This window comes from Echinops telfairi, unplaced genomic scaffold, assembly GCF_000313985.2.
Source record: "Echinops telfairi isolate 266 unplaced genomic scaffold, ASM31398v2 ScPeMD7_443;HRSCAF=831, whole genome shotgun sequence".
NCBI lineage: Eukaryota > Metazoa > Chordata > Mammalia > Afrosoricida > Tenrecidae > Echinops > Echinops telfairi.
Genome location: NW_022104341.1, coordinates 1,036,731 through 1,063,607, shown reverse-complemented (window position 1 = coordinate 1,063,607; position 26,877 = coordinate 1,036,731). Strand labels below are relative to the sequence as shown.

Below are 26,877 nucleotides of genomic sequence, written 5' to 3'. Positions count from 1 at the left end.
AGAGCCCATTGCTGCACCACTGTGTCAGCCCACCTCGTTCAGGGCCCCCCTCTTATTCACTGGGTGCAAATAGACATTTGTAAATCAAGTTTTATTTAAGCTCCTTGGATTAGCTTGTTATGAAGAACCATTTGGTGAAGGCCTTGATTGATTTGTTTTTGTTCATCAGTATTTTTATCGATCATCTCTGCTGGGGCACATCTCCATTATTATTCACATCACTTTCTTTTCCCTTGACCTCTAAGTGTTGATGGTTGCTGAAGAAGCTCCCTGGGAGCCTCTCCTTGTCTACTTGTCCCCGCTTAGCAGTGTCAGCCTCCTGTCTTCACATCTCATTTTTTGCTTGTAAGCTTGCTATAAATTAACATCGCACGCTTGACCTCTATGCCGAGCTGCAGCTGTCTGATAGACATCTCTCCAGCATCTCCAACGGAGTTTGTCTCAGACTGGACTCATCATTTTCCTTGTTATGCCGTGTTCTCGTTTTATGGAAAGCTCATGTTTCCAGTTCTTTGAATATAAAACATACTATGTGTATGTGTGCGTGGATGTATACTTTTCAATATTTAAACTCTCTTGTGAATATATTTATAAAAGCTTGATCTTTATTAAGATCTAATTGACGTTCCGAAACCTGCGCATGGTTAAGGAGGACAATGTGATGTTCTGACAGACCTACGCCTCATGGCACCGCCACAAAGAAGCTGACGGGCAGTCACCATCAGCAACGTTTCCTTGAGCCCCTAAGAAACACTCCCTTTGCCCGTTCCTCCCCTACGCCTAATGCTGAGGAACCACTGGCCTTACTTTTTTATTGGTTACAAATTAAACACCTTATAAAACAGAATCATACCAGGTCGTACTATTTTGGCGAAGGGGTCTTGCGTTCTTTCATGCACAAAGCTCTTTAAAGTATGTTATCTTCTTATAAAAATAACACTACGATCAAGAGGCTGATACTCAGAGAGGTCAAGTTCTTTATCCAAGGTCACCCAGCTAGAAAACAGCAGCGTTGACCTCAGAGCCCATGTCACGCACAGCTGGTCTGGGAGTCCCACATGTCTTTTTCTGACCAGCAAACCTGCTCTCTGTTTTGATTTTGAGTTTTGTGCCACATTTTCGTTGCAGTCTATCCCAGACTTTCTAATGTGATCTCTTTCAGAGCGGTTGGTGGTGATAGGCGGGCACCATCTAGTTCTTCTGGTCTCAGAGTTGGGGAGCCTGATGCGTGTGGGGTGCATTAGTCCGCTGGACTAATTGTTTCCATGTCTTCAATTTTCATTCCCTACTTTCTTCTAGTCAAGGAAAGAATAATAGCTGTCCCCTAGATGGCCACTCTGGAGCTTTTAAGATCTCTGTTGCTACTCATCAAAATAGGATGCAGAAAAGTGTCTCTGTGAACTGTTATACCAGCTGACCCTTGAGTCCTCTAAGACTGTGGTCCTGAGCGTTCGGGCCCAGGGACTCATTTCCTCACAGTGCTTGATTATGTCTAAGACGTTTTTATAATTTGGGCCCCTTTATGTTCCACCACATCCATGGCTGTATTTGCAGCAAAGGTAAATGCACAATGTACACAGGTGCAACTATCCTTTGTCAGACGTTTTGGTGTACTCTGATTCTCCCTCCCACACTCATTCAGCGTGTGTGTCTGTCCATGCAGCTACTCAGAGATCACTACAGTTGCAGGATTGTATACCTATATTATTTTTAGATACTCCTCTCTTCGCCCTGCATTCTAAGTCTGATCAGGTACCAGCCTTCCCCCTCTGTAATCCCCATGCCTTGTACAGGTGTCCTTGTTTCTGTGTGTACTACTCTCGTGTTTGTTTCAGGCCTTCGTCCCCTCTTTGTTTTTTTTTGTTGTTGAAATTTTTATTGTGATGAAATATATATAACAAAAACATTTGCCATTTTTACATGTATGATTTAGTGAAGTTAATTATGTTCAACATGTGGTGAAATCATCAGCCCTATATGTTTCCAAAGTTCTCATCACCCTTATAGAAACTCAGTTCCTCTTAAGCAATAGCTCCCCATTTCCCCTCCTACACACCTCTGGTAACCACTAACAAATGTTGGTCTGTATGCATTTGGCTATTCTGGATGCTTTAGAGAAGTGGGATCATACACAATGTGCCCTTCTGTGTCTGGCTTATTTCCCTCAGCCTAATGTTTTCAAGAGTCATCCACGTTGTAATGTGTGCCAGCACTTAATCTCCTTTGTGATGGCTGAGTGATATCCCACTGTATGGATATACTGCATGTGGTTCAGCCACCCATCTGCTGATGCACAGTTGGGGAATTGCCACCTTTCAGGTTTGGTGAATGCTGGTGCACTGAACATTGGTGGACACCTATCTGTAATTTTCACTTCTTTGGGGCATACACCTAGGAGTGGAATTATCAGGTCATATAATAGTTCTATAACTTTTTGTTGAAATGGTTTTCTTAGGAGTTATACCTCTGGGCACACAATTGCCCTTGTTGAACTCCTATTATATGGGGAGTGCAGGCGGGCACTCTGGGGGATGCCTTGTGAAGGACAGTAGTATGAGTTACTCCCAGACCAGAGCATCTATGGCAGTTTGAGACCCTCCAGAGCCCCCTGTCCCCTCTGCCTGGCAGCCAGCCGGCCACTTTGGGCACTGGCTGCGCTGTCGTCAGGAGTCCTCCTGTCTGCTGACCTGCGATGGATTCGTGGCACGAATGACTAGTTCCTCCTTGTTCTCAGCTGCTGAAGTTTATTATGCAGCATAACTACAGCCAGCATATCCCTGAATCCTGTGGCTGATCTATGCCTGTCAGAAGGTGGGGATGGGGAAGCTGCATTGCTAGGCAGCAGGAACGCTTCTCTGAGTGGTTCAGTCCCTTGGCCTCTCACTGTGGGGCGTCCAGTGATTTTGATGCAGATGTGCAGCAAAGGATGGATGATACTGTTCCCTCTCTTCTCTGTGGGTTGCCTTCTAAATTAATTAAAAGCTGGAGGTGAGCACAGAGAATATGCTATTCCATTAGAATGCTCTTTTAAGATGTTTTACTGTATGTGATAGGACGTCCCCATCCCTTCCGCCAAGTTTTGTTTTACGAGATGTAGCAGGATTGCTCTCCTGGTGAGGGAGTGCGTTGTGCTTTCCAGAGAGGAGCGTGTGTGACCTGCTTCCCTGGAGAAGCGCTAGCATCTGGAGGGGCTGCCGGCTGAGTTCGACAGCCGTGGGAACAGCCAGGTGCCGGCACACCAACTGCTCTGTGAGCCACGAGTCTGACAAAACACGGGTGGATTCCCAAGCGTATGGGGCCTGCGGCTATTCCTCAGACAGAAGGTAAAAAACCAACAAGCCTGCAGCTGAACCTCTGATGGCAGGGAAGTGGTTACCTGTGCAAATCAAAAATTAAGAAGAAAAATGGGTGATTCTACTAAGTCTTCTCAGGAACAGGAAATGACAAGAATGGGCAACAGACAAGAGATTTAATTGCATAAAAACTCCAGGCTGTGACAGGGGTGGGAAGGCACACAGCAGTAATTAACAACATAATTTCTTAAATGACGATGCAATTAATTAACAGCCTGAGAAAGCGGGGTGTGAGGAAGATGCCTTTTAGCCCAGAAACCTAGCCGAGTAAAGGAAAGGGGGACTTCCCGTTAAAGAAAACGAAACAAGACTTTGTGCAAATCTCCCTGCTTATTGGGACCTTAGCAAAGCTCACGACCACCACCCAAGACATTTCTCTTAGCAAAGGCCAGCTTGGCACTTCATTGTATTCGGAAACTTCTTCTCGCCGAGGGAGAGATGCTAGGCTCGAAAAGGAAGTTGGCTGACATTCATGGTTCACCCATGCTTCAGGTGGAGAGCTAGTCTCCCTTGGGGGTTCTCAGGGTGAGGTTCCAGGTGCTCAAAGCCTCCCAGGGGTGGGCTCCCATGCCTGTAAGGGTTTAGAGACTGCTGGAGCTGGGCTGTTCGGGCTGGTTGGGCAGTGTGGGGGCTGACCACATTCTGCTCAGAAAATGTTTTTCTGAAACTGCTTGGGCTGTTCCCTTGTGGGAGATGGCTGCGTGGCAGGATTAGGAATGTCTGAGAGCAGGAATTCTCCCATGATTCACACTGTCAGTACTCCGTTCCCCAGAAGGTCAGAACGGGCCACCCTCACCTGTCTCAAGATTTCAAGGTGACAACTGGATATGCAGTTTGAAGGATCCCCTCCCACTAATTTCTGGGCTCCCTGTGGTCCAGGAAACTGTCGTCTCCCTCATAATTACAGGGCTCCCAGCCCCAGCTCAGTGATGGAGTTGGCTGTCCCGGAGTCAGACTACAGCCGAGAAACAGAATGAAGTTTACCATCCGCTGAGAGTCCTGTCATGACCTGGAATTTGTTCTCCTTCTCAAGTGAGTCTCCGCCTTCAGCACTGCCTGACCAGACGTCCTTCAGGCGGACATTTATTTCCACTGTGGGCTCAGTCCAGGACGAAGTTTGGGTTTAACTACCTTTGAGTTTCCAAGTCCAAAATGTCTTTTACCCACAATTCCCCCTTCCCGTATGCTCAATCTGGTCATTTTTGGCAGCTTAGGGGACACTCCCTAAAGTGACATCAGCCGAGATACTTGCTAATTTAGCTTAAAATGAGGGTTACTTTATTGAGCGGCTGCTCCTGTAGCATGTGACATAGAGAAAGAATAAGACACAAGGGTGGGGAATAGCTTTTAGGTTTTGAATAGCTTTTAGGTTCTGGACCTTCCGGTGGTGAAAGAAAGGGTTCCCCAGCAGACTTGCCTCTTGTACGTCATACGCACAGTTCTAGAGAGTGGTGTTGATCGTAACACGTTGACGTGGGCACTCCCCTCCACGTGTTCACCAGAGCTACAGCTACAGAGTGAGATGAGTCAATCAACCCAGCTATCAGGCATAGAGGGGAAAGCCACCATTAACTCAAGAGAAGTGCTATTACAATATGGAATCATTTAAACAATTTGCTTCCTAAACAGAATTTGACCTAAAGTAGAGATCTAAAGAGAAACAGCAGTAACAACAACAACAAAAACCCCCACAAACCCTCGCTAACACTGAAAAGAAAAACAACAACAACACAGAAGTCCTTAGTCATTTATAAAACTAAAGTTTAAGATGAATACTGCCCCAGAGTCAGTGGGGGGTGAACTTGGCTTATGCCGACTCAGTTTCAATCAAGAAGTTGCCCTTCGGAGCAAGAGGGTCCCCAGCGCAGGTACTTGGATTTCAGAACAACCCGTTCAGAAAAAAACATTTTATCTAGGTTTTTCTTTGATCTGTTGAGGCCCTTTAAACAGCTGCTTGATACTTTGTGGAATTCTAAAGCTATGTATCATGTAGAACCCATTCTGGAACGAGCACGTGTCTCCTCTCTCTCCAATGGAGGCGACTTGCGAGAACAAAGATTCTGTGTTCAAACAAATGTGATCGTTAACTGTGGAGCCGCCAAAGAGCATATGGCCTGTTTCGTTTCTGCCAAGTCATTCCTAGAGAAAGTGACGGTGTTCCCGTGAGGACTCACGAGAAGGCAAAGGAGGAGGGAGAGTCAGGTACCCTGCCCCCTGGCCGGGCTGAAGGTTCCCCAACACCACAGACTTGTGATCCCAACACGCGCCCCGAGTCCCCCTCTCGGTTGATGTCACACCAGCTTCAAAGAGTCATGATGAGCCGGGTCATGCTCTTGGATTTGCACCATTTCCGCAGGACGTTGAAAATGCAGGCACAGCTCTGGCCCGCGTCCGCCTTCCCCAGGGTTGGGGGACTCGGTGGCAACACAAAATGTCAGAAACTCGATCCAGCTCCACAGAAGAGACTGCTATTTTACAGTGTAATTTATAGGACCAACGGGGGGCTCTCCGCCCTGCGTCTTCCCCGACTTGTGTCCCACCCCCCCCCCTTCTTCTCTGGTCCACGCAAAGTGAAAAACCACAAAGACAGATAAAAACCTTAGGAGACAGAAAAGACGAAGACAGGTCTGATCACAAGACGAGCGTCTCGGCCTTGGCCGACACGCGGCAGGGCGGAGTCTGGAGGGAGAGGCTGGCTGCCGCTGCGACTGCACAACGCTGTGTTTCCACTGCTGGACAAGTGCAAAAAGAACGCTGCGGAGTGCCGCTGTGTCACTCGGCCGGCCGCTCACGGTGTGGCAGGTGGCTTCGGAGACGGGCACGAGCTCTCGCTGTCGAAGCTGGCAGCTCGGCCCTGCCACTGCGGGAGGATACAAGCGGTCAGGGAGTGCCCCGGAACTTCCCCGGCCCCGTGCCCTGGCACCCCCTCTCCCCGCTTCTCATAAGCTTTCTTTCTTTGGCTGTCAGCCATGCGACCCACGTCAGGAAAAGAGCTTTAGAATGTCCAGTGTGGGATACCTGATTTTTTACTAAAGGCTCTAACTGCCGCAGAGATCATTCAGGCTTGTGTGTGTGTGTGTGTGTGTGTGTGTGTGTGTGTGTAGCGCTTGCCTGGACCATCTCTGTGTGCCTCAGCCTTTTTTCACACTGAAGATCAGATGATGTTTGCAGCGAAAGAGGCATCCTTTCTGCAAAGAACTCGCGATCATGAATTATTAGCAATTTGTCTGGGAGCTATTAGTACAGCGAAAAACCTGCTCTTGGTTTAGCGCTGGACTCCCTTCCTTGCTCTTAATGCTTCCTATGGGCCCCTCACCCGACTTGTGAAGAGGCAGGAGGGCGAGGAGGTGGCAGCCCCCTCCTCTCCCTGGCACCCCCAACCTCATTCTTCTTCTCAGCTCTCCTGTCTCCCAGATTGCCTCCCTCCCCCCTCTAAGCCCCCTGAGAAAGTGGGTGATGTAATGAGGTGCAGTGGGGTGAAGGAGAGGGCTGAGGAAGGGTGAAAGCCCGCCCTGCCTACAGCAGGGTCTTCTGGGCAAGCGTCTGGCCCTGTGGATATTCCTGACTTGTCTGAGGTTGTACATAACCTCAAAGTGACTCAGTGCCCAAGGCTCCACCCATCCTTCTTATGGGCTGAGGAAGCCAGTGCCCTCCCAGGTGTCTGCGGGACAGGGCAGCAACTTCTGCGGCTCCTGTGCTTGGAGGGGTGGGTGGGGAGTGTCTCCACTGAGGGACAATGGGTGTAAGGAGCAGCTGTCACAAGGCATCATTTATGTAGGGGGATGGGACAGGAGAGGGTGCCGCTTCCCCCTCAGCACAGTCACATCTAAAGAGTGCTGAGCCACCTGGGGCAAAGGGCATTTGCCACCCAGCATTACCAAAGGAAGAGATGAGAAGGCCATAGAGCTGAGTAGAGACCCAGACCTACTAAAGTAGCCCGATGCTCCCAGTTCTCAAGAAAGCTCCTGCCATGTTCCAGCCCTTTTCTGCAGAGCTCCTTGTACAGGAGTTGAAGATCTTTACAAGTAACCAAGGACTGGCCATCATTCAGCTAGTGATGGCCATTATGATGTGACCTGACTGATAGGCACCCCACTGAGAGGGACACCGGCTGCCACGGGCCGACTCCTACTCATGGTGACTGTATGGGTTGCCAGAGTAGAACTGTGCTCTTTGGGTTTCCAGGACTGTTTGATTGGAAGCAGATCACCAGACCTTTCTTCCACGGTTCCTCTGGCTGGACTTGAACTGCCAACCTTTCAATGAGCAGCTGAGCCTATTAACCCCTTTCACTGCCCAGCGATTCTTTATGTGACTTAGACTTGAGCGGTCCTAGCCATCGGAGGAAGCGGGCCTGGGAGCTCACCCAGCCAAACCTTTTTCTTCTTGCAGCCAAGAGCAGAACAAACACAGAGGAGTCAAGGCATCGCTTGTTCGGGCCAGAGCCAGGACCTGGAAGCAGGTAACCAGTTGTAACCTTCCACTCTGTGCTTTTCTGCTCTATCCTTCTGCTGCCTTAGCATGTGGTCACCCGGGGGAAGAAAGGGACACAAAAGGTAGCCAGAGACCTAACCTCTGAGGGTCAACACCAGGTACTTACTCCTAACTCCAGGTGGCAGTCTCTCTGCTTGCAGCATCCACGTGAATGAAATCACAACCGAGGGTTTCCCTGGTGAAATATTGTAGATAAATAAATGCCTGGCGGCTGAACCCACGGCCACTTCTGACTCAAGTGTTTCTTGACCAGAAGGTGACACAAGACGATTACTAATGCTTTCACTGAACAGAGAGTCATTTTAGGGGCTCTCCTTTTGTGGTGGCAATCTTTAATGTTGGTGCAAGGGGCATTGTCATGACTGGCTTGCCCTTGGGGCAGCATGTCACTGAAGCAGCCTGATTGATAGGCCAGGTCAGAGAAGACAATGAAATGGCTCCACATCGCCCCTCACCCCCTTCTTTTCTTTGCTTTATATAACAGCCCAGAGAGCAGTCGCATGGAACCTCATTGTTTATTTGGGACAAATGAAGAAGAAACACTGGCTCCCCTGCTCATCTCTGCTTTCCCTACGAAGATGGACAAAGGGAAGGGATGGAGCTCATGGAGAATGGGAAGGTGGATGATTCCAGGAGGACTGTTATCCTGGCAGCCTGAAAGAGCAGGAAACTGGTCCCCAGCATGCAGGAAGACTATTATGTGCCAGCAAGGCTTTTTGTTATTCTGAAGTGGGTCACACTCCAACAGAGATATAACATTTCTAGCAGAAGATCCCAACCCTTCCTTAATAAAATGCTTTGGAGAAGGTCGCCGGTCACTTGAACTCTGTGTGTGGTGACACTGGTGACACGCAGCATCGGGCAGGAGCCCTGAGAGGGGAGGGGGCTGCTGGAAAAGAGCACTGGTTATGGCTTGATTGATGCATTTTTATTCATGCAAACAAGCCAAGCAGGGAAAATGTCTTTTCAGTTCATTTCCTCCCCTCAACCTTGTTTTAAACCCCAAACAAGCATGCGAGTAGAGTGCCCTCGTTTCTCATCAATGAAATACCAATGATCCCAGAGCTGGAAACTCCTCGAAGACACTAAGACCCATTCCAGTCAAGTTGGTTCCAACTCAAAGCCACTCTACAGGGCAGAGAGAACTGCCTGGCACGGCTCCCGGGGCTGTACATCTTTACAGAAGCAGATGTCTCCTCCTTCTCCCACAGAGCGGCTTGGGGGTTCGAACTGCTGAGCTTACCCACTGAGTCACCCGGGCTCCTCCTCTAAGAGAGGCGCAGCATGAAGCACACAGGGGATGTGGCAGATACAATTATGTCTTATCTCCTGAGATAGCTTTCTGTATTGGACAGGTGGGAGAAACACGTTCCAGGAGCTAGGCTCTTGCTCAATGTCCAGCACGGGGCTGAAAAGCAGGCAGGTGCTGGCTCTAAGGAAGATGGACATCGGCTCCCATCCCACGCATCCCATAAACACACAGAGTGCTGACCTACTATTAGCCAGATGACCTTCACATGCATTTTTATGAAGGTATCTGAATGGTGGGTGCTAAAGGTGTAGGCTGGAACATATATGAATTTGAGCTGGTGACACCCCAAGGTGCCAAGGAGGAGGCCGCGTTCGGCTGCTGGATGCAGAGAAATGACCAGCCGAGCAGAAAACTGCAGTTGGGGAGAGACGGTCTCAGGGGCTCAGTGTCAGAAGTGAAGAAAAAGGGGGACCCAGAGGACAGCAATCGATGTATTCTCTTTTCGTTTTCCATAGACTGTGACTTTCTCTCTACTGCCTCATCAAAGAGTCATTTCCAGCGGCTTGGTTCTACTTGATCTTTCCTTCTTTTGTCATCTGGACGAGTGAGGGAGACTTCTCAGAGAAACAGGACCGGGGATCAATTATTTGGCATAATGAGGTTGCCAAGGAAAGTGATTCGGGGACCAAGAACCCTCCACACCTCTAAGCTGCCCATCACCCCTCTCACTGCCCCAACCTGGTGACTCTGGTGGTTCTCTTCAGTTGGCTGTGGACAGACCCAGCCTGGCAACAAGCGTGGGCTATTGCAGACTAGAGATCAGAGAGGCAGCCCCCGTCGGAGACGCTGGCTCATGGGCCAGTCCTCATTTCGATCAGAGATTTACCCCCCCAAAAGGCAGAGATGAGTGGGGCCCTAACCATCATTCTATCCCTCCGCGACCTCATTTTGCCAAAGAGGGGACTGACAACCAGAGTGGACCAGCTCTGTTCCATGGCTGGCCTTAGATTCCACTCCATGTGTGTGCCCCTAACCTGTCCTAAGCTGTTTAGCATATTTATCCAACTCATAGACAACCCCAAAGGACCAAAAGATAGAGGGCAGAGAGACAGGGACATAGAACAACCACACCGGGGCTGAATCTACCCCCCATAGTCAAGAGGAGTCAGATGCTGAACCCAGCTAACTTAAGTCGTGCCCCGTAGCTGCTTCCTGTGTAAAGGGTGGTCACAGACCTCCCCTGCACTGCAGAAAGGGCCTTCTGGAAAAGAGACTTCCTTCCAAGTGGGCAGAGGTTCCTTGGGGGTGGGGGATCCAGCCAACGATCTGAGATCGGCCTCCTACGTTCAAGCTCCACTAAACCCCACACCCATTGCCCTGGGGTCCATCCCTTCATGGCACTGTTGAATTGCTCCCTGGGTTTCTGAGACTATTCATTTTTCTGCAAACAGAAAGCGTCATCTTCCTCTGATGGGTTTGAATGTTGGCAGTCCAGCATCTAGCCCCAATGCCATCAGGGGTCCAGTCAAGGCTACCCAAGGCAGAGTTGCGAGGCTCAGATGAAGAGGAATTCTGCTGGCCTCTAAGGGTTCAGTGTAGGCAGAGGGCACTGCCAAGCACACTCCGACCCGGAAGCCCAAATCAATCTGCCTGGCTCTCCCTGGACTTGTCTCACTTGCACACGAGTCCCCGTGTCCAATCCCCTCAGCTCTCAGTGTCTCCCGAGAGCTGGACACAGGTGGGCTTGGGCCTGTGCAGCTGAGGAGAAAGGCGCGGGGCCCTTGGGACTGACTGCACATGCCACGTGTTCTGCTTTCAGGCGGAGGGGCCACGTGTGGGAGGGAGGACCCTCTATTTTGATGAGCCCATTTCCCCATTCTATGTGACTAGCCAGACTCCCTGGGCTTGAAGGCTGTGACACGGAGTGAACGGTCACTCTGACTCCTAGGACAGAGATGCCTCGGAAGGACGAGCTCGGGAAGAAGAGGGTTGACACGGCTCGCCGGGACAGTCCCTCCCATTCCTCCATCTGAGTGCGGCAGGCCTGAGCCCCACCAGCAGAGGACCCGGAAACCCGGAGAGGGTCTGATGTCACTTGAAGGGACTCTTAATTTCTGCAAGTGAGAGGAAAGTGTCTGGCTCAAGGTTCGACAGCAGGTCAGGTGGAGGTGGGATGGGAGCCCAAGCCTGGGGACCCCCAAGTCAGCGCTCTTTCCCTTCTGTGCCCGTGAGAGCCAGTCCCCACCGTGGCCTCGCTTCAAAATGCAGCACCGCAAGGCTGTGCCCTCTTCCTGCTGAGTGTTGCTCTCCAGCTAAGGTGACTGATGGCCTGAACTTCCTGCTCATCAGGATGGCATCTTGGGCCAAGTTCTGATTTCATCCCCTTGGGGCTCGCTCTTACAGGAGGAACTGGGCCCCGGGGCTTTGTGAAAGCATTCGAGTTCTGGCACAGCGGGGCTGCTGGGAAACCTTCCTCCAGTTCTGATTTCCCATTAAGAACTCAGTTTGTTTGCAATAATGCCCAACACCAGGGGCTCTTTGCCAGGCGGCTTCCCACTTTCCTCTCCCATTTCCTTTCCATGGATTACACATGGGCCTTTAAGAAGCAACGTGACCCTCCCACCCCCTCCCCATGAAAGGCTGAGGTTCCCACAGAAGCCTACTGCCATTCTCCAGCCAACGCTACCATGCAGCACACATGCGGAGGGCCGAGCCCAACCTCACCCACCTCTTTGAAGGACTTCTTTACCTCCACCAAGGAGTGCCAGTGTGCGATGGGCTTCCGAGGGTAGGCCAGCATCTCATTCCAGTGGTCCCTGCCCAGGCCTTCTGCATTGATGCCCACGCGGCAGACGCCGATGATCTCATTGTGGCCCACACTGAGGGCGAAACCGAGGGCCTGGAGTTGGTGATCAGACATGCACCCAACAAGGGGTGTCTTGGGGTCTAGGACTCTGCCTGGCAGGGCTAACTTGGGGCTCTGAGCTCTAACAATGTTCAGCAGGGCCTCCTGCGGGGCACCAGAGCTTTGCCCAGCCGCTTTGCGTGGACTCTGGAGACAGATAGATGAGCGTCATGTTATCAACTTGTCTGGAATTTTGGGAAGCGGTGAACAGATGGCCTGACTTTGGAGGATGGGAGTGTTTAAGTGTCTTCCCTTGGTTGTCTCAGCCGCCGCACCACAGTCTTGCCAGAAACATCACCATTTAGAAATCAATCAACCTGTTTGGAGCACCACTGCTCCAGCCGCCCCCCAACCCCTGGTGGCTGGGTTGTGATTTATTCACACAGGAAGGACCTCCATCATCATGCAAATGTGTTCACCCAGCACCTACTAAGCCTGAGAACTGGTGCTAACAATCCTGGGCTGAGGCTCCCCTGCACGGTTGCCTTCTGCTTCACCTAAAAGTACCACTGCAGCGAAGAAGCCTGGGGGGTTAGAGTAGTTGGGAGATCTTCTTGAGCCAGCCCTGGTGGAAGAGCAGGGTTTGAATAAGTGGAAGGGAGGAAACACTTCGGAGGAAGGGAAGCCAGGTTGGCTGGACGTGCCGGGTCCAAATTATGGAAGAGGGTCTTGAGGGTCAGGGGGGAAACCCTTGTCCACTGAGAGTGCAAAAGAAGGGGAAGGTCAAAAAGGAACATGGTCTTTTAGGAAGACACGTGCTGAGTATGTGACTGGGTTGAAGCCTGGTGCTTCCCTAGGTGGCTAGGGGGCTGCAGGACCACCCCAGAGCAAGAATAGCAGCAGCAGCAGCAGCAATGGAGGCGAGTAAAGGACAGATGCTAGGGCTTCGTGTCAGCTGGAGCAATCATAGCTGGAGGTCAAACCATGGAGAAGGGTGGATGGAGCTGTCCCTTGTGGAAATGGGTTAACTGGGAAGGGAAGCTTCATTCCTCTGATTGGGGCTCATCCAGGCCCTTCCTACAACTCCTCAGCCTCCTTGGTGGAGTCATATTAAAGCCACCTTGCACCTGACCCCGAGCCACAAGGTCCCAGACTCCGAAGCCCGATGCTTTCTGGAGTGGGAATGAGGGGTGGGGAGTCATGCCCTACCGATCATAGTCCATGACGGAGATGAGCAGACTGACTTGATCCATGTTCTCCGGGGGGATGTCAAAGATGACGGCCTCATTGTAGACGGGGTTGAGGGTGTTCTTCTTTATAGTGGTTTTCTTCTTCTTCAGCCTCCGCCCATCGCAAAGCAGGGACACTTTGACGTAGGGATCTGTGCCAAAGAGGGCAGTGGCAAGGGAGGGGTGGGTGCGAAGCAGATGTTCTCAAACATCGTTTGCAGCAGAGGGACTGAGCCCTAGAGCTGCTGGGGTTTGTCAGGTGGTATCAGTGGGTTGTTAAAACCATGAAACCACCATGCATGTATGTAGCGCACCTGTCTCTGAAGACACTCGGGGCTTAGTAAACACAGAGGCTCTAGCTACCTCAGGATTACCGAGTAGGTGCTTCATGGGTTTTCACTAATGGGGAAGCTGGCCCCACATCACACAGGACACCTGCCCCTGGACATGCGGGTCACAGGCCTAAATCTGGTCCCCGGGATGGCTAGCTGGCCCCAAAGGGTGGCAAGTCGGAGCAAAGGCACTCTTTCTTTCCCTGACGTGAAGTCCTTTTCCCTGGGGGTTGGTCAGCATGATTAACCAGAGGGCAGAGGGGTGGGTACAAATAGAACTCAACGGTGCCCACGGAGTAGCGGCGTGTCACAGTCAAATGAGCAGCGGCACCCCACTGCCGTTCTCGTCCTCCCCACCTGACAGCATGATTATGGGTCCCATTGTCCCACAAAGTTCATGTCCATTGGCATCAAGAAGGAGAGTCGTGTCTCTGGTCCCTGTGTCCCCGGAAGCCACTTCCTGCTTCCTTCTGGGCAGTGGAGGAGGCAGGAGCTGCGGCCAAGGGGAATGAGGCAGGCCTCCTGAGAGTCAGGGCAGCTGGTTGACATTTCATTTCTCAGTGGGATCTTGGATGTTTTCCATCCAATGAGACACTCTAAGTAGAAGGCGCCTCTTCACTGAGCTCCCCTGTGCCTCCCAGCCTGGGCTCTCCTTTATTTTTCTGAATGGCTATCTCCCAGTCAGCTCTCTACCCTGAAATTTTCTACTCATCTAAGTGAACTGGCACCTATTATACCTCAGAGCACAGGTGTCTGGGTCATCATCGTAATTGGTATTTACACTGTGCAGCTGAAGAAACGGGAGGGCCACTCATAGGTAATAATAGCTTTGGAGATGCTGATGTCCTGAGACACCTTCTTGACCAGAAGCCAGGGCTCATGTGAATCTGTCGTGAGGTGCGGACCAGAGCTGCCCCTACCCTGGGTCAGGATCAGGCAACAACTGAATGCTGGTTTCTCCACACTCGAGTTTAGCCAATATCAAAGCAGTCTGGGTTGAAGGTAAACCCAAACTCAAACACCAAGAGACCCGCTTAGAGAGGCCCAAGGCATGCTCGCCCCAGTGCATCACTCTCTGACCAACTCCTTCAAGCCAGTAACTCCTCATGGACTCATCCTTCATTTGACCCTTATGGAATACCTATCAATTGCCACAAGATGCCCTGAGGGTGTAGGGGTGAGGTGTTGAGCCACTCCTCGAGAGACAGGGCTCTCGACTCCTGTCAAGAGCTTTGCACTCTCGGAAACCCGCAGGAGCAGGTCTACCCTGCCTGACATGAGTCGGCATCAACATCTGGCTTGATTTGATCAATGGCCACAGCCCATTGTTCCAGGAACTTACATCCGTGAGCAACGCTGACTGAAATCCCCACTGAAAGGAGGGGCCCTGCCTGTCGGCTGAGGCTTGATGCCAGATGCCAAAGTCAGGTAGGAAAGAGGGGCAACGTGAGAGGCAGGTGAGAACCCGGTGTGGAGGAAGTCTCCCCTCCCAGGCCCTCTCTGCCTGGAAGCAGCCTGACTGTGTAACCTGTGACTTCGCCGTCGGCTCCCTTTCTAGCACGCCAATTTAATTATACCCGAGAAGACAGTGTGGGGACGTGGGCTGCAAAATCCTATTTCCCTCAGCAGTCTCGAGAGTCCTCGGCACACAGCCGTCCCGGATACACACTTATTTTGCTATTAAAATGCAATCGACTGGGGCTCTGTTTGGGGACGCAGTGGACTTGCTGCTGACTAAGAGCCTCTCACAAGGCAGAAGAGGCTCTTTCAGCTCTGCACCAGGTCTGCTGTGCGTCAGGGTGCTTCAGGGACAGGCAAGGCTCTCCTGGGAGCGTCTGGCCTTGAAGGGGTGAGGGCTGCAGAGACAAGGGACCTGGGGGCTCCGGCTCCCAGGATCCCAAGCCACAAGAAACACATGACTTCAGCGGCTCCCAACCACCTTTTCCTAGAACCTCAATTTTCAAGACAATTGGGCAGTAGCATCTCTGGTTTGTTTTGTGGTGTGTGGGGTTTTCTGAGTTGTTTGCTTTGGGTTTTTTGTTTTTTCAAATATGTCATCTCCTTCTGAGTGCACCAGGTGGTGCCTGGGCCCAGATGTTTCTACCTGGACCATCACCTCTGGATGGCAGCTGTGATTATGCGAAGGAATTTCTCCAGATCCCACGAAAACTCCTCCATAGATTCCCCTCACAGCCAGAGGCCCGTCCTGAAGCTGTTTTATATTGGTGAGCTGAATCATCTATCCGAAGGGGTTCTTGGGGCGAGGGGAGTCTAGGGAAACCAAAACATAACAGTAGCTATTCCGAGTGTGGTCTGACTGCTCCCCGTGCCTGTGCTGCCGGAAGCCTCACCCTGTTTCACCTCGCTGGCTGTTTGAGTCAACACGGCACAGGGAGGAGGCTCCCAGGATTCCGAATTGATGGGGGCTCTGGGTGTGTGTGTGGGTGTGTGTGCGCGTCAAACCTCGCCTACCATTTCCAGCTTGCAGGTCCCACCCACCTACCCACCCTTTCCGACTCCTAGCGAGCTTACAGAGGATGCCTTAGGCTATACATCTTGATGGGAGCAGACAGTCTCATCACCCTCCCTCAAAGGGGCTGGTGGGTTTGAACTGCCCATCTTGTGGTTAGCAGCCCAGCGTGTGACCCATTTCGTCACCAGGGCTTCTTGCAGATTCCATGCTCTCCCAAGCACGTATCTGTGTGCGTTTCCAGGACAGGGCTCTCTCTCCTTCTCCACCAAGCAGCTCTCTGAGTGCGGAGGCCAGGCCTCGGCCGGGAGCCCTGCAGGAGCACCCCAAACACAGATGCACTTTCCTTTTCTGTGGGATTGCCCCCACGACTCCTCCATACACAGGGCTGCAGGAGGCCCACGTGGACCCATAGACAGGTACACATTCCAGCCCCACATAACCCTTGTGGACGTCCTGGGGCCTCGCGGGGACTAGAAAGATCTTCCTTAATGCTTTGTGCCCCACCACAGGCAGTCCTTGCGCTGGGCCCATCCTTCTGCCTCGTAACTTACAGCCAACTCCGTCTTGCCCGGTAATGTTCTGTAAAATTACCTTCGCTTTGAAGGAGTGAGCCAACCCCTACTGGCGACCAATTCTCCACCACAACCACCTTCACTTGCTGCGTGCGCAGCGTCTACGTCACGGAAAGAGCTCGGAGCCTTTGCTCGCGCTAAAGTCAGGCGACATGAGAACCACCCGCCCCTGCTCTGACATACCTAAAAATCTGACTTAAAGACGCTCTCCAGACAAATCTCCTTGGGAGCCTGGGGATGGCCTCTATTTCCTTTTCAGCCTCTCCGTCTCGAATAGAACAAATGATAATAATAGCTAATATCTACCGAGTGCTTATTATGTGCCGGCACAGGCCTTTCCATGAGTTAACGTGTTTATCCTCGAAGCAGCCCCCGTAAGCACGGCATTATCACTCCCACTTTGCACACTAGGACATCGGGGCATGTAGTCAGCGCTGGGAGTCAAATCCAGGCCCCGTGCCTCCAGAGCGGGCTGCTCCCACGCTCAGAAGAGCGACAACACTTTGCCCTTCTCTCCCAGCAAGCACCCTTCCAAATCCCAGGGTCTTGCCCACCCACGTGGGGGGTGGAGGTCCCTGCCAGATGGCGGGGAGGCTGGGCCAGGGAGTTACCTGAGTAACCTGTGATGTCCATCGCCTTGAGGTTCCGACATTTGATCACCGTGAGGGTAAGCCGGCCTGCTGTGGGCAGGTAGCAGAGGGAGAACATGATCTCTCCCAAGTCCACACTTTCCTGTAAATGCAGACAAGAAGGCAGGTGAGCGGCATGCTCTTTGAAGCACAGTGCCATCTTTTCAAGACCTAAGAGGTTGTGCTCCCGTGGGGAGTAACTGGTATAAAAGGCACTGGTGGCAAAATTACGGCTTGAATTTGATGGCAGTGAGTTTGGTCCTGTTTGCTTGTTTGTTTGTTTGGTAAAGCCTATCCTCTAAGCTTGTGGTTACAATCCCGTTTGGGGATGAGCTGGCTGCTGTGTTAATGAAGCAGGGTTAGAGTCGGGGGTGTCAACCTCTTGTAAGAGATACAAGGAGGGAGCAGAGATGGGGGAAGAGAGACGCTGAGCTACTTAGAGATCTCCAGGGAAACTGGACACAGGAAGCAGAGGCTGGCCGTGAGAGAGTGCCTGGAGCTGGGCCCTGAATCCAGGCAGCGGACCTCCTAAACTGTGAGAAAATAAACGTCTGTCTGTCAAAGCCGCCCTCTTGTGGACTTTCTGTCATAGCGGCCCGAGATAACTAAGACAAGCCTGATTCCCTGCTCAGGAGAATTCATCTCCAATGGTGCTGTGGTCCGATGCGTCTGAAACGGAACCAAACTGCTGGATTGCCCCTTGACCATCCTCACAGTCAGCTATGATCGAACTGTTGTGCTTCACGCAGTGCTTGTCGGCTGGTTTTTGGGAGTAGATTGCCAGGCCTTTCTCCCTCGTCCATCTTAGCCTGCAACCTGTTCAGCATCGTCACTCACTGCCACTAAGCTGATCCCGACTCATAGCGACCCGACAGGACAGGGAGAACGGCCCCTCTGGGTTTCCAAGACTATAATGCTGGATGAGAGCAGAAAGCCTGTCTTTCTCCTGCAGAGAGACTAGTGGCTTCGAGTTGCTGACCTTTTGGTTAGTAGTCCAATGTGTATCCAGTATGCCACCAGGGTTCCTATGGGGGAGGGCTCTAGGTATTGACGTTTTAGACAGGGTGGTCTGGGCCACCGTCCCTGAGGCGCCTTCTGAGGAAGAGCTGGGTGAGGGACTCATTGGACTGGAGAGTTCTGGAGACACTTGATGCTTGGGCCCACCAGGAGAGTAATCCCCCCTCCCCACTTCTCCCTCTCCCTCCCCCCTCCCCCCTACCACTCCAGAATCTGTGGCCCCAATGATCTCCTTTGCCATTCTTTGCCACTGCCGACCCTGCCCCAACACCCCTCAGGGACAACAGAAGTTGATTCCTCCATCTCCCCTGCGATGACCCGGCTGGGCCCGGAGTTTGACCTGCAGAGAGAATCTCGCCCTTCAGCTTGCAGAACTCTGTGGCCACCTGAGGGCCAGCGAGCCGAGACCAACGTCTGTGGCATTGCTGTGCTCTGCAGAGCTCTCCCACGGACGGCATCTGCACCTTAGGGCGGGCGGCAACTGCATGGGGCAAGGGTGACTGTCAGAGTTTCCTTCATCTCACAGATGACGAACTTGGGACTCAAGAGTGCAAGCCCCACCCAGCCTTGCACAGCGGGCAGGAGTCGCCACAGGAGTGGTCCAGGGAGGAGAGGGCTCCTTGCATCCACCTGTGAGCAGCAGCCCTTCCCGCTCTCGTGGGACCCTCTGAACTGGAGACCTCAGCTTCATGCAGCTGGGTCTTTGTTCAGGCAAGAGCTTCCAATGGAGTCATTCTGGTTTCAGCCCCCTGCTGCGAGTGTGCATTTGCACCCTAGAGAGACGGACCCAGATCTCCAGTCTCACAAGGCCCCCACGCGAGTCGTACAGATCCCCACGTGCTTTTCCTGTCCAGCTGATGCTTCTTAAGGGGACCTTGTTAAAGTGTGGATCTGGCCTACCCAGGGACCAAAATGCACATTCTTAGCCGAGGGCGAGCTGGGACCAGCTGGCTTGCCAGCCTGGCTCATGTGTTCATATTTACCGAGTGTCCAGCAGGGACCCTGTACTCGCTGGACATTACACAGCTACTCTCCTCAACACATACAGTTTAATGGGGTCACAACTGGCTAACTGGTTAAAATAAGCAAGAGGTGGCAGGCTCCAGGGTCTCCGACCACCTCTGGCATGTCCCCTGTCTCCCCCAGGGGACGTCAAAGCAGAGAGGCACAGAAAGCTCCCCGTGGCCCGGCATTGTGGGAAGTGACTGCCCCGTCACGCACCTGGGATCTGACCCGCTTACAGACTCCATGAGCAGAGTGATGAGGACGCCCCGAGCTCCCCCTGGCTGCGCCCTGACTCCATGCTGGGCACCTGGCGAAAGGATATCATCCGTCTAGCACAGCCCTTTGGGAGAGCGACTCTTACTCCCCGCCCCCGTCAGCAGGAGAGGTGACTATCCAGTGACGTTAAGTGACTTGCCCACGGCTGCATCGGAAGGGCGTGTAACCCGTGGCATTGACTGTGTTGCCAGGCTTTGGGCTAACCCTCCCCGAGACACACCTGCTGGAAGGACTGTGCTCAAAGACCCTCCGTAGCTCCCCTTGTGTGTTCTCTCAAGCAAGGCCCATCTTTGTAGCATGCAGAGCCCTCAACGACGGGCCCGTCTCCCCTCTTCACCGGAGGAGGTCTCTATGCTGACCCTGTGTTCCACGTGGGCTATTCTAGCTTTGGTCTCTTTGACCCAACGGTCTTCCGTGAAGAGCCGAATGGTGTCCTTCCCCCTGAACGACGGTGCTCAACTCCTAAGGCTGGCACCTGAGAACCCGGAATGGGCTCCTGGCAGATGTATTCAAGTTGAGAGGAGGTCAGGAGTGAGTGTGGGCCCTGGGACAAGACGATTGGGCCCCTTGTAAGGGAGGAGAGCCACAGACACCAGGCGTAGGTGGCCGTGGGAAGACGGAGGCAGAGGTTGTCGTTAGCAGCCACCGAGGGCTGCCTGAGGCTATGTGAAACTGGAAGAAGGCAGGATGGATCCTTCCCTGGAGGCTCTGGCGGGAGAGGGACCCTGTCGATCCTCTTGATTTCAGACTTCCAGCCCCCAACATGGTGAAGGAATACATTTCTGTTGTTTGAAGAGATCGGGTTCAAGGTCATTTGTGATGACAGCCCTTGGAAGCTAATAGACCTCCCCATTGCTCTGCTCTGGCAATACTACACATCTCGTAGACCCGGGGCCACGACCCCCTCTGGAAACCCTCTCGCAAGGCCCAGCCCATGACAAGCACTTCTCTCCTCCTGCCTGCAGCATTCCCGGCTCCTGCACTGCGCACAGTAGTTACCAGGTGCCCCTTGCCCTGAAGCTGCGCCACCCACGAGTCTGGGGACCAGCCCAGAACACACAACAGGAGCCCCACAACTGCACGTGGAAACGAACGGTTACATTTTAGCCAAAATGATCTTACGAGAAAGGGCTCCCCGATGCATCGCACAGGTGGAGGCTGGATTTTTGCTGATGGCCTGGGAGAGACTGGCCTGGGGATGTGAGGGGTAAGAGCCAGTTGTCATTGGGCGGCCCTTGACTCATGGTGATCCCATGGACTGTGCTCCTCAGGCTGATGTTTTTGGAAGTACACATCTCCAGGCCGTTCTTCCCAAGGTGGACTTGAACCACCAGCCTCCATCCCCTCATCCCACACCTCCGTATTCCAACAAGTAGCAAGTGCATAGCTGTTTGCACCCCCCAGGGACTCATGATATGAAGGTGAGCTCAGAGCAAACAGAACTTCCCTCGCCCGGGAGCCCTATGAGGGGCTCTCAAGGGCTGATCCCCCCCAGAGGGAGCATAGGCCCCCTGGGGGGGGGTCGGCTGAGGAAGCTGAGTGTGGTTCCTATCCCTACCCCTGACAGTGAATTCCTCCCAGAGAGATGAAGGGCCTGGCCCAATGCCCCACCAGGGCTTGGAGGCAGAGCAAAGACAGGGGCCAAGAGGCTGGAAGCCCTTCTCCAGCTCTCTCTGCATCGGGTGGCTGGGCCTCACCAGGCCGACGAGCCAGCCCACTGTTTTTGGCTCAGGGGCTGGAGAGAGATATTGCTACCCTGCACACGCAGGCAGCAGAGTATTGGGTTATTAGATAAAGGAAAACAAATAGGTTAATTTTGAGTAAATAGAGGATGGGAGCTAAACAGAGAACCAGCATCTCCTGGTAGCCACCAGAAAGCCCAGCCCCACATGGGGCTGCCCTGGCAGCTCCGACCCCCCACCCCCACCCCACACACACACACACTGCCCTCTTCCTCAGGAAGTTTCCGAGCAGCCCCCACACGCCTTTCCAGCCTCTGATCCTCATTAGGGATGTCTGAGACGTTGGGCTTTAATAAAAGCAGGGGTGACCGAGGGCTGCAGTGCAGCGGTGCGTTATTGCTTTCACTGTCACCTGCTGTCAGGAAAGGTTGCCTTCGGGCCCCTGCCTGGTAATGAGGTCCCCGGTGCTGGCGAGGCCAATACTGTTCAGGACTCAGAGGAAGGCAGCATGGTACTCTTGACTTCTGACCAAGGGCTGAGAGGGTGGTCCCGAGCTCCCTAGCAACTGGGTGCTGCAAGGAGATGAGTCTGTGGCCAGGAGATGGAGAGCCAGATGTTGGCTCCCGGATGAATCTGCCCACCTGACATTGCGGCCTAGAATGGCAGCCCTCTCCCCTGGCTACAGGGCCCATCGATTGTACGGCCCTGCTGGCCCTGGCTCCCCTGTGACCTACCTGCCACAGCTCATTAAAGCATTTCTCCCTGGGGGAGGCACTCCCATCCCGCCAGGCATAGAAAAACGATTCTGATCAGGGCTGCTCGGGAAAGAGTCCTGAGCCCTGAGCAGGAGACCCAGGCTTTAGCCACTACCAGTCACATCACCTCTCTGGGCTCCAGGCTCCATGGTGCGGGTACGGGCAGCATTGTGGGCGATCGGGCGTGCTGTGGATAATTGCAGGAATGTAGATGAGAGACGAGAACATAGGATTCACAAGGAGAAGCCTGTCACCAGTCATCGTCTATTGAGACAGCCCAGGATGCTTTTGCTGGTGTCTTTGGCCCGCCTCTCAAGGAATCGAGCAATTTGATTTTGAAATCCAAATGCTCTCACTCTTGCACCCCACCTCCCCCCGGGCCCCCAAATGTTTTGTTCTTCTCTGGGGCTGGCCATGCTTCCTCCTAAATCAGTGAGTGGCGTCAATGGCTCTGCATCCGTTTTGGGAATCCGGGCTGAACGAAGCAAGAACCAAGCGTCCCGTCTTTTAGAGAACACTTCTGCTCTCTTAATCATTAAGTGCCTTGTCTGAAGCTCTCATCATCGGCAGAGCAGCATCCGCCCCACTTCGGGGAAGTCACAGGAGACCTTAAAGGATCTCTGGAGCTCTGGACAGGAAGTGCTGTTAAGGGCCAGCAGCGCAGGCAGGGCTAAAGTCAATTTGGCTGCACTAGGTGTTCCATATTGGGGTACAGAGCTGAGGCGGATGCTTGGGGGCCAGGCCAACCCGCTAATATCTGTTCACACCGTCACCACTTTGATATTAATTTGGGGCGTCTATGGTTGGTTGAAAAGAAGATGGGGCTTTCTACTCCCTTAAACAGTTATGGTCTCAGAAACTCACAGGGGCTGGTCTCCCTTGTCCTAGGCGGTCACTATGCGTCGACATGGACTCAGTGGCCGTGAGTTTGGCTTTTCTGGTTTGGTGGCACTGTGGGTTAAACACTGGACTGCTAATGGCAAAGCTGGCAATTCAAACCCACCAGCCACTCCATCCCTCTTCCCCTACAAAGATTAGTCCTCCACAGGGCCCCTGCGAATTGGAGTGCACTCGATGCTTGGGCCAGATTGAGCTAAAGTGACTGGTTCAAAGCAAAGGGTCACTCTGAGGACAAAGGTGGGCCTGACCCAAGTCACAGTATTTTCAATCATCTCACGCGCACGTGAAAACTGGACAAGGACTACACAAGACCGGAGAAGAATCGGTGCCTTGGAAGGATGACGTTGGTGGAGAAGATTGGAAGGACCGTGGGCTTCCAGAAGCATGAACAGATCTGTCTGGAGGAAGGGCAGTCAGAAAGCTCTTTAGCAGCAAAATGGTGACGCCTTGTCTCACATCATTTGAAAATGTTATCAAGAGGGACCACGCCCCGGCGAAGGACATCATGCCTGGTCATGGAGAAAGGTGGGGAGGGGGGACGAGGGGACGAGAAAGACCCTCAGCGAGATTGGCTGATGGAGTGGCTGCAACTAAGGGCTCACACAGAGCCCCGACTGTGAAGCCGGCGCAGCACCAGGCTGCACCTGGTTCCATTGTACTTCAGGTCACTATGCGTTGGAGCCTAGCAACCATGCGACAATCACTGATGCTAAAGCGTGGCCTCTTCAAAGGCAGGGGTGGAGTCTGGTCTGATTTTGCTCGCCAGCAGCGCTTTGACATCGAGCAGAAAGTCTCCTGGATGGGAACCCTTGCTGATGGGCAAATGGTTGATCATCTGGAACTGGTCCAGGTGCCCGCTCTGAAACTTATGAGTATTGTAATTTGGGCGAGTTATTTAATTTTTCATAGTCTTGTTGTCTTAATCTCTAAAATGGTGCTAGCAATAACACTACCTCACGGTATTATTTCACAGATCCAATAAGATGAGCAGGAGCGCCGGGCACAGAGTAAGCCTGCAGTCAATAGTAGCTGCTTTTATCATTATTAGGAGCCTGGTGGCATAGTGGTTATGCATTGGGCTGCTAACCGCAAGGTCCACAGTTTGAAACCTACAGCAGCTCCATGGGACACAGACGGGGCTTTTTACTCCCATAAAGAGATCTCGTCTTGCTATGAGTCGGCATCGACTCCATGGCACTGAGTGTGGCTTTTGGTTTATTCTCATTGACGTAACTGTCTTAGAGCAGGGGTGTGGGAGCGAAAGGCATACAAATGAATAACACTGTCCGTCTACTTTGATTAGTGCCACAATAGAGGGCAGAGGCAAGTCAGTGGTCGAGTTCTTGCCTTTATAGGCAGAGGACCCCAGTTCGATTCCCGCACAGTGCACCTCATGCAAAGGCAACCCCCATCTGTCAGGGAAGGCTTGTATGTTGCTATAAGGCCGAGTAGTTTTCAGTGGAGCTTCCAGACTGAGACAGACTAGGAAGAAAGGCCTGTGAGCTACGTCTAAAACTCAGCCGGCGAAAACCTTGCAGATCACAAATGGAAAGAACAACATAAGAGAAGTGTGGATGAGATGCAAGGGGGTCGAGGAAGGAACAACAAACTGTGCAGGACACCAGGCAGGTTTTCCTGAGGGAATAGGGGGCATGGAATGTTCAGGTGACAGGAGACGTTCTGTGTGGCTAAAGGGCATGGGGACAGGGAGAAGGAGAGCAAGCACAATGAGGTTGGGGACAGGGCCTGGGCCTGCGATCCTTGACTGCACACTCTGGGAGACCATTTCTCCACCTGCGCTTCCTCCCCTAGCCAGTCCCACCCAGAAGCTCACACCTGAGCCCGTTTTCGTCAGGCAGCTGCTCAAGGTTCATGCATTTGGAGAGACAGTGGTGTGAATGAGACAGACAACGTCCCAGCTCAGCAGAAACTGTCTTCTAGGGGAGAAAGGCCAAGGCACACTAAGCCAGGTAGTGTCCAAGTACTGTAAGCGAGCCACTGACCTGATAAAGACTAAGGATGGGGCAAGGGCCATTGCTAGACAGAGTGGTCAGTCAGAACAGAGGTTTGAGAGCTGCCTTTCTTCTGTGGCACTACTGGGTGGGTTCGAACCACTAACCTTCAGGTTAGTCGTCCAGCACAAACTGCTCCTGCCAGCCACCCAGGGGCCTTTCATTCTGCCCAGGCCCCCATCACAACCAGTCTTCGTCACCATTAATTATGTATTGTGTGTTTACTATTCACCTTATGCTGTCATAGAATCTTCACAAAAGCTTTATGCAATGGCTGCTATCATTCTCCCCATTTTCTCCATAGGAGAGTGGACAGACAGATTATACAACAGCCCAAGGACAAGTAATTGGCCAAGCTGGCAAGCTGGCAAGCTGGCCAAGCTGGCATTTGAACCCAAGCAGCCGGGCTAGAGGGCCCACACTTTGAAGCCACTGTCCCACGCTGTCTCTCGACCTCCTCCTCTCCTAACCTCGGGGCTCTTCCACACCTCCCTAGCGCTAACTATCCCGGCTGACACTCACCTGGCCACCCCATGTCTGGAGCAGGAGATGGGTGAAGACCTAAACCTTGCAGGGGCTGTCAGCAAGACAGCAAAGCCAAAGCTACCCTCCCTCGGCGTCAAGGGGGCCCTGGGCTGGGACCCAGCCTGCCTTGCTCCAGAAGCCTTCTCCAGCTCTCCCCGGAGACCACCCCCCTGGGACCAGGCCTTTCCTGGTCTTCCTTTGGACCCCTCTGGTCTGAGGGCGTCAGGGGCTTGTGCCCGTCACCCCCAGGACATAAAGGCCTAGGTACAAGTACTACAAACATCTCAGGTGATTCAAACGGTGTGCTCAGCTGCTAATTGAAAAGTTGAAAGTTCGTGTCCACCCAGAGCACCTCAGAAGAAAGACCTGGCCATCGTGTCTGGGAAAAGCCGTCCTTGGAAACCCCAGGAGTCACCTTTCTAACTCTAGCCAGGCGTGGGGTCACCATTGGACCGCCATCGAGGGAGGGGAATTAGAAAAGCAATAGGGCCCCCAACCCCTTGGGGTAGAGCCGGTTCCAGCTCCTGGTGACGCCATGCGTTAGACAGCAGCCAAGGCGGGACGTGTCTGGGACCCTCTCGGGGATCTGGTGACACGATGGATGTCGGGGCGCGGGCAGCACAGCATGGAGACTGACGCTCACCCCGCCCCTGCACGCCCCCTTGGCTGCCTCGCTGTCAGTTGGGAGTGGGAACCAAGGGGGTGGGAGCTCCTTCCCGCGGTGCCGAGCAGGGCTCCTGCTGTGAGCACTGGCCTGTGACGTGGGTTGACTCCCAGCTCCCCCTCCGGCCGGGCCTCCCAGGCTGGGGCGAGCATCCTGGGGGCGGCTGTGTCTGGTGACTGATGCTCCAGGCTTCCTGCTGGGTGCTGGGTGCTGGGGCAGGTTGTATTTGTTTTGAATTCCACGCCTGTTTTTTCTCTCAAGTGATTTTCTGCCCCTGGGGCTTTTGCAGCCTTATGAATAAATGATCGACCAGCATCAAGGCGCCTTAAATGCACTCTGATAGACTCGGGCCCCAGCCTGCGAAGTGGCTGCCGGGTGTGGAGGTGCAGGCCGGTGGAGAGGGGGTCCATTGGGGTGTGCAGGGTCGAGGGGCGGGAGGAAGCGGGCTAGCCGGTGTCCTGAGGCTGGGGGTTGGGGTTGGGTCTCGGGAGCCGGAGCTCAGCAGCGGGACACGACTGTGGATGTGAGCATCTTTTCAGGGAAACAGATGGCTTTATTTAGGAGACTTCTTCTCTGCCTCGCCTTTGTGAACCTGCCCTTGAAAAGAGGTCTGGTGCTTCACACACCCCATTACTTTTGGGCAAATCTCTGTGAGTCAGAGTCACACTGGGAGGTACTGATTTCTTCCCGCTGGCTTCGGGAATGGTGGGTGGAGAGGGAAAGGGACAAAGAGGGGGTGGAGAGGAGTTCGAGGGGCGTGGAGTTGGGAGAAGTTTTAGAGGCATCGCAGGCACGGCCTGGTCCAGCCAGAGAGCAGGTGTCATGGGAGGCCAGGGTGGTTAATTGAACGTCACAGAGAAGA

At 53.1% G+C, this 26,877-nt stretch overlaps 1 protein-coding gene across 3 annotated transcripts in view; it reads right to left on the bottom strand.

The window, feature by feature from the left end:
- Nucleotides 1-3,452: 3,452 nt before the first annotated feature.
- SYT6 (synaptotagmin 6) overlaps nucleotides 3,453-26,877 on the bottom strand; it is a 63,737-nt gene continuing 40,312 nt past the window's right edge. The window contains exons 3-7 of one of the 3 annotated variants that reach the window (XR_006680218.1): nucleotides 17,162-17,282; nucleotides 13,154-13,325; nucleotides 11,828-11,978; nucleotides 7,954-8,022; nucleotides 6,136-6,213 (exon numbers count right to left, since the gene is read on the bottom strand). Coding sequence is in view for 2 of the 3 variants with exons in the window: in XM_013003879.2 (XP_012859333.1) it covers nucleotides 6,142-6,213; nucleotides 11,828-11,978; nucleotides 13,154-13,325; nucleotides 17,162-17,282 (516 nt within the window). In the remaining variant the exon portion in view is untranslated. Of the gene's footprint in view, nucleotides 6,214-7,892; nucleotides 8,023-11,827; nucleotides 11,979-13,153; nucleotides 13,326-17,161; nucleotides 17,283-26,877 lie in introns of those variants that run through there. The other 2 variants (XM_013003879.2, XM_004699159.2) reach the window with 2 other exon arrangements.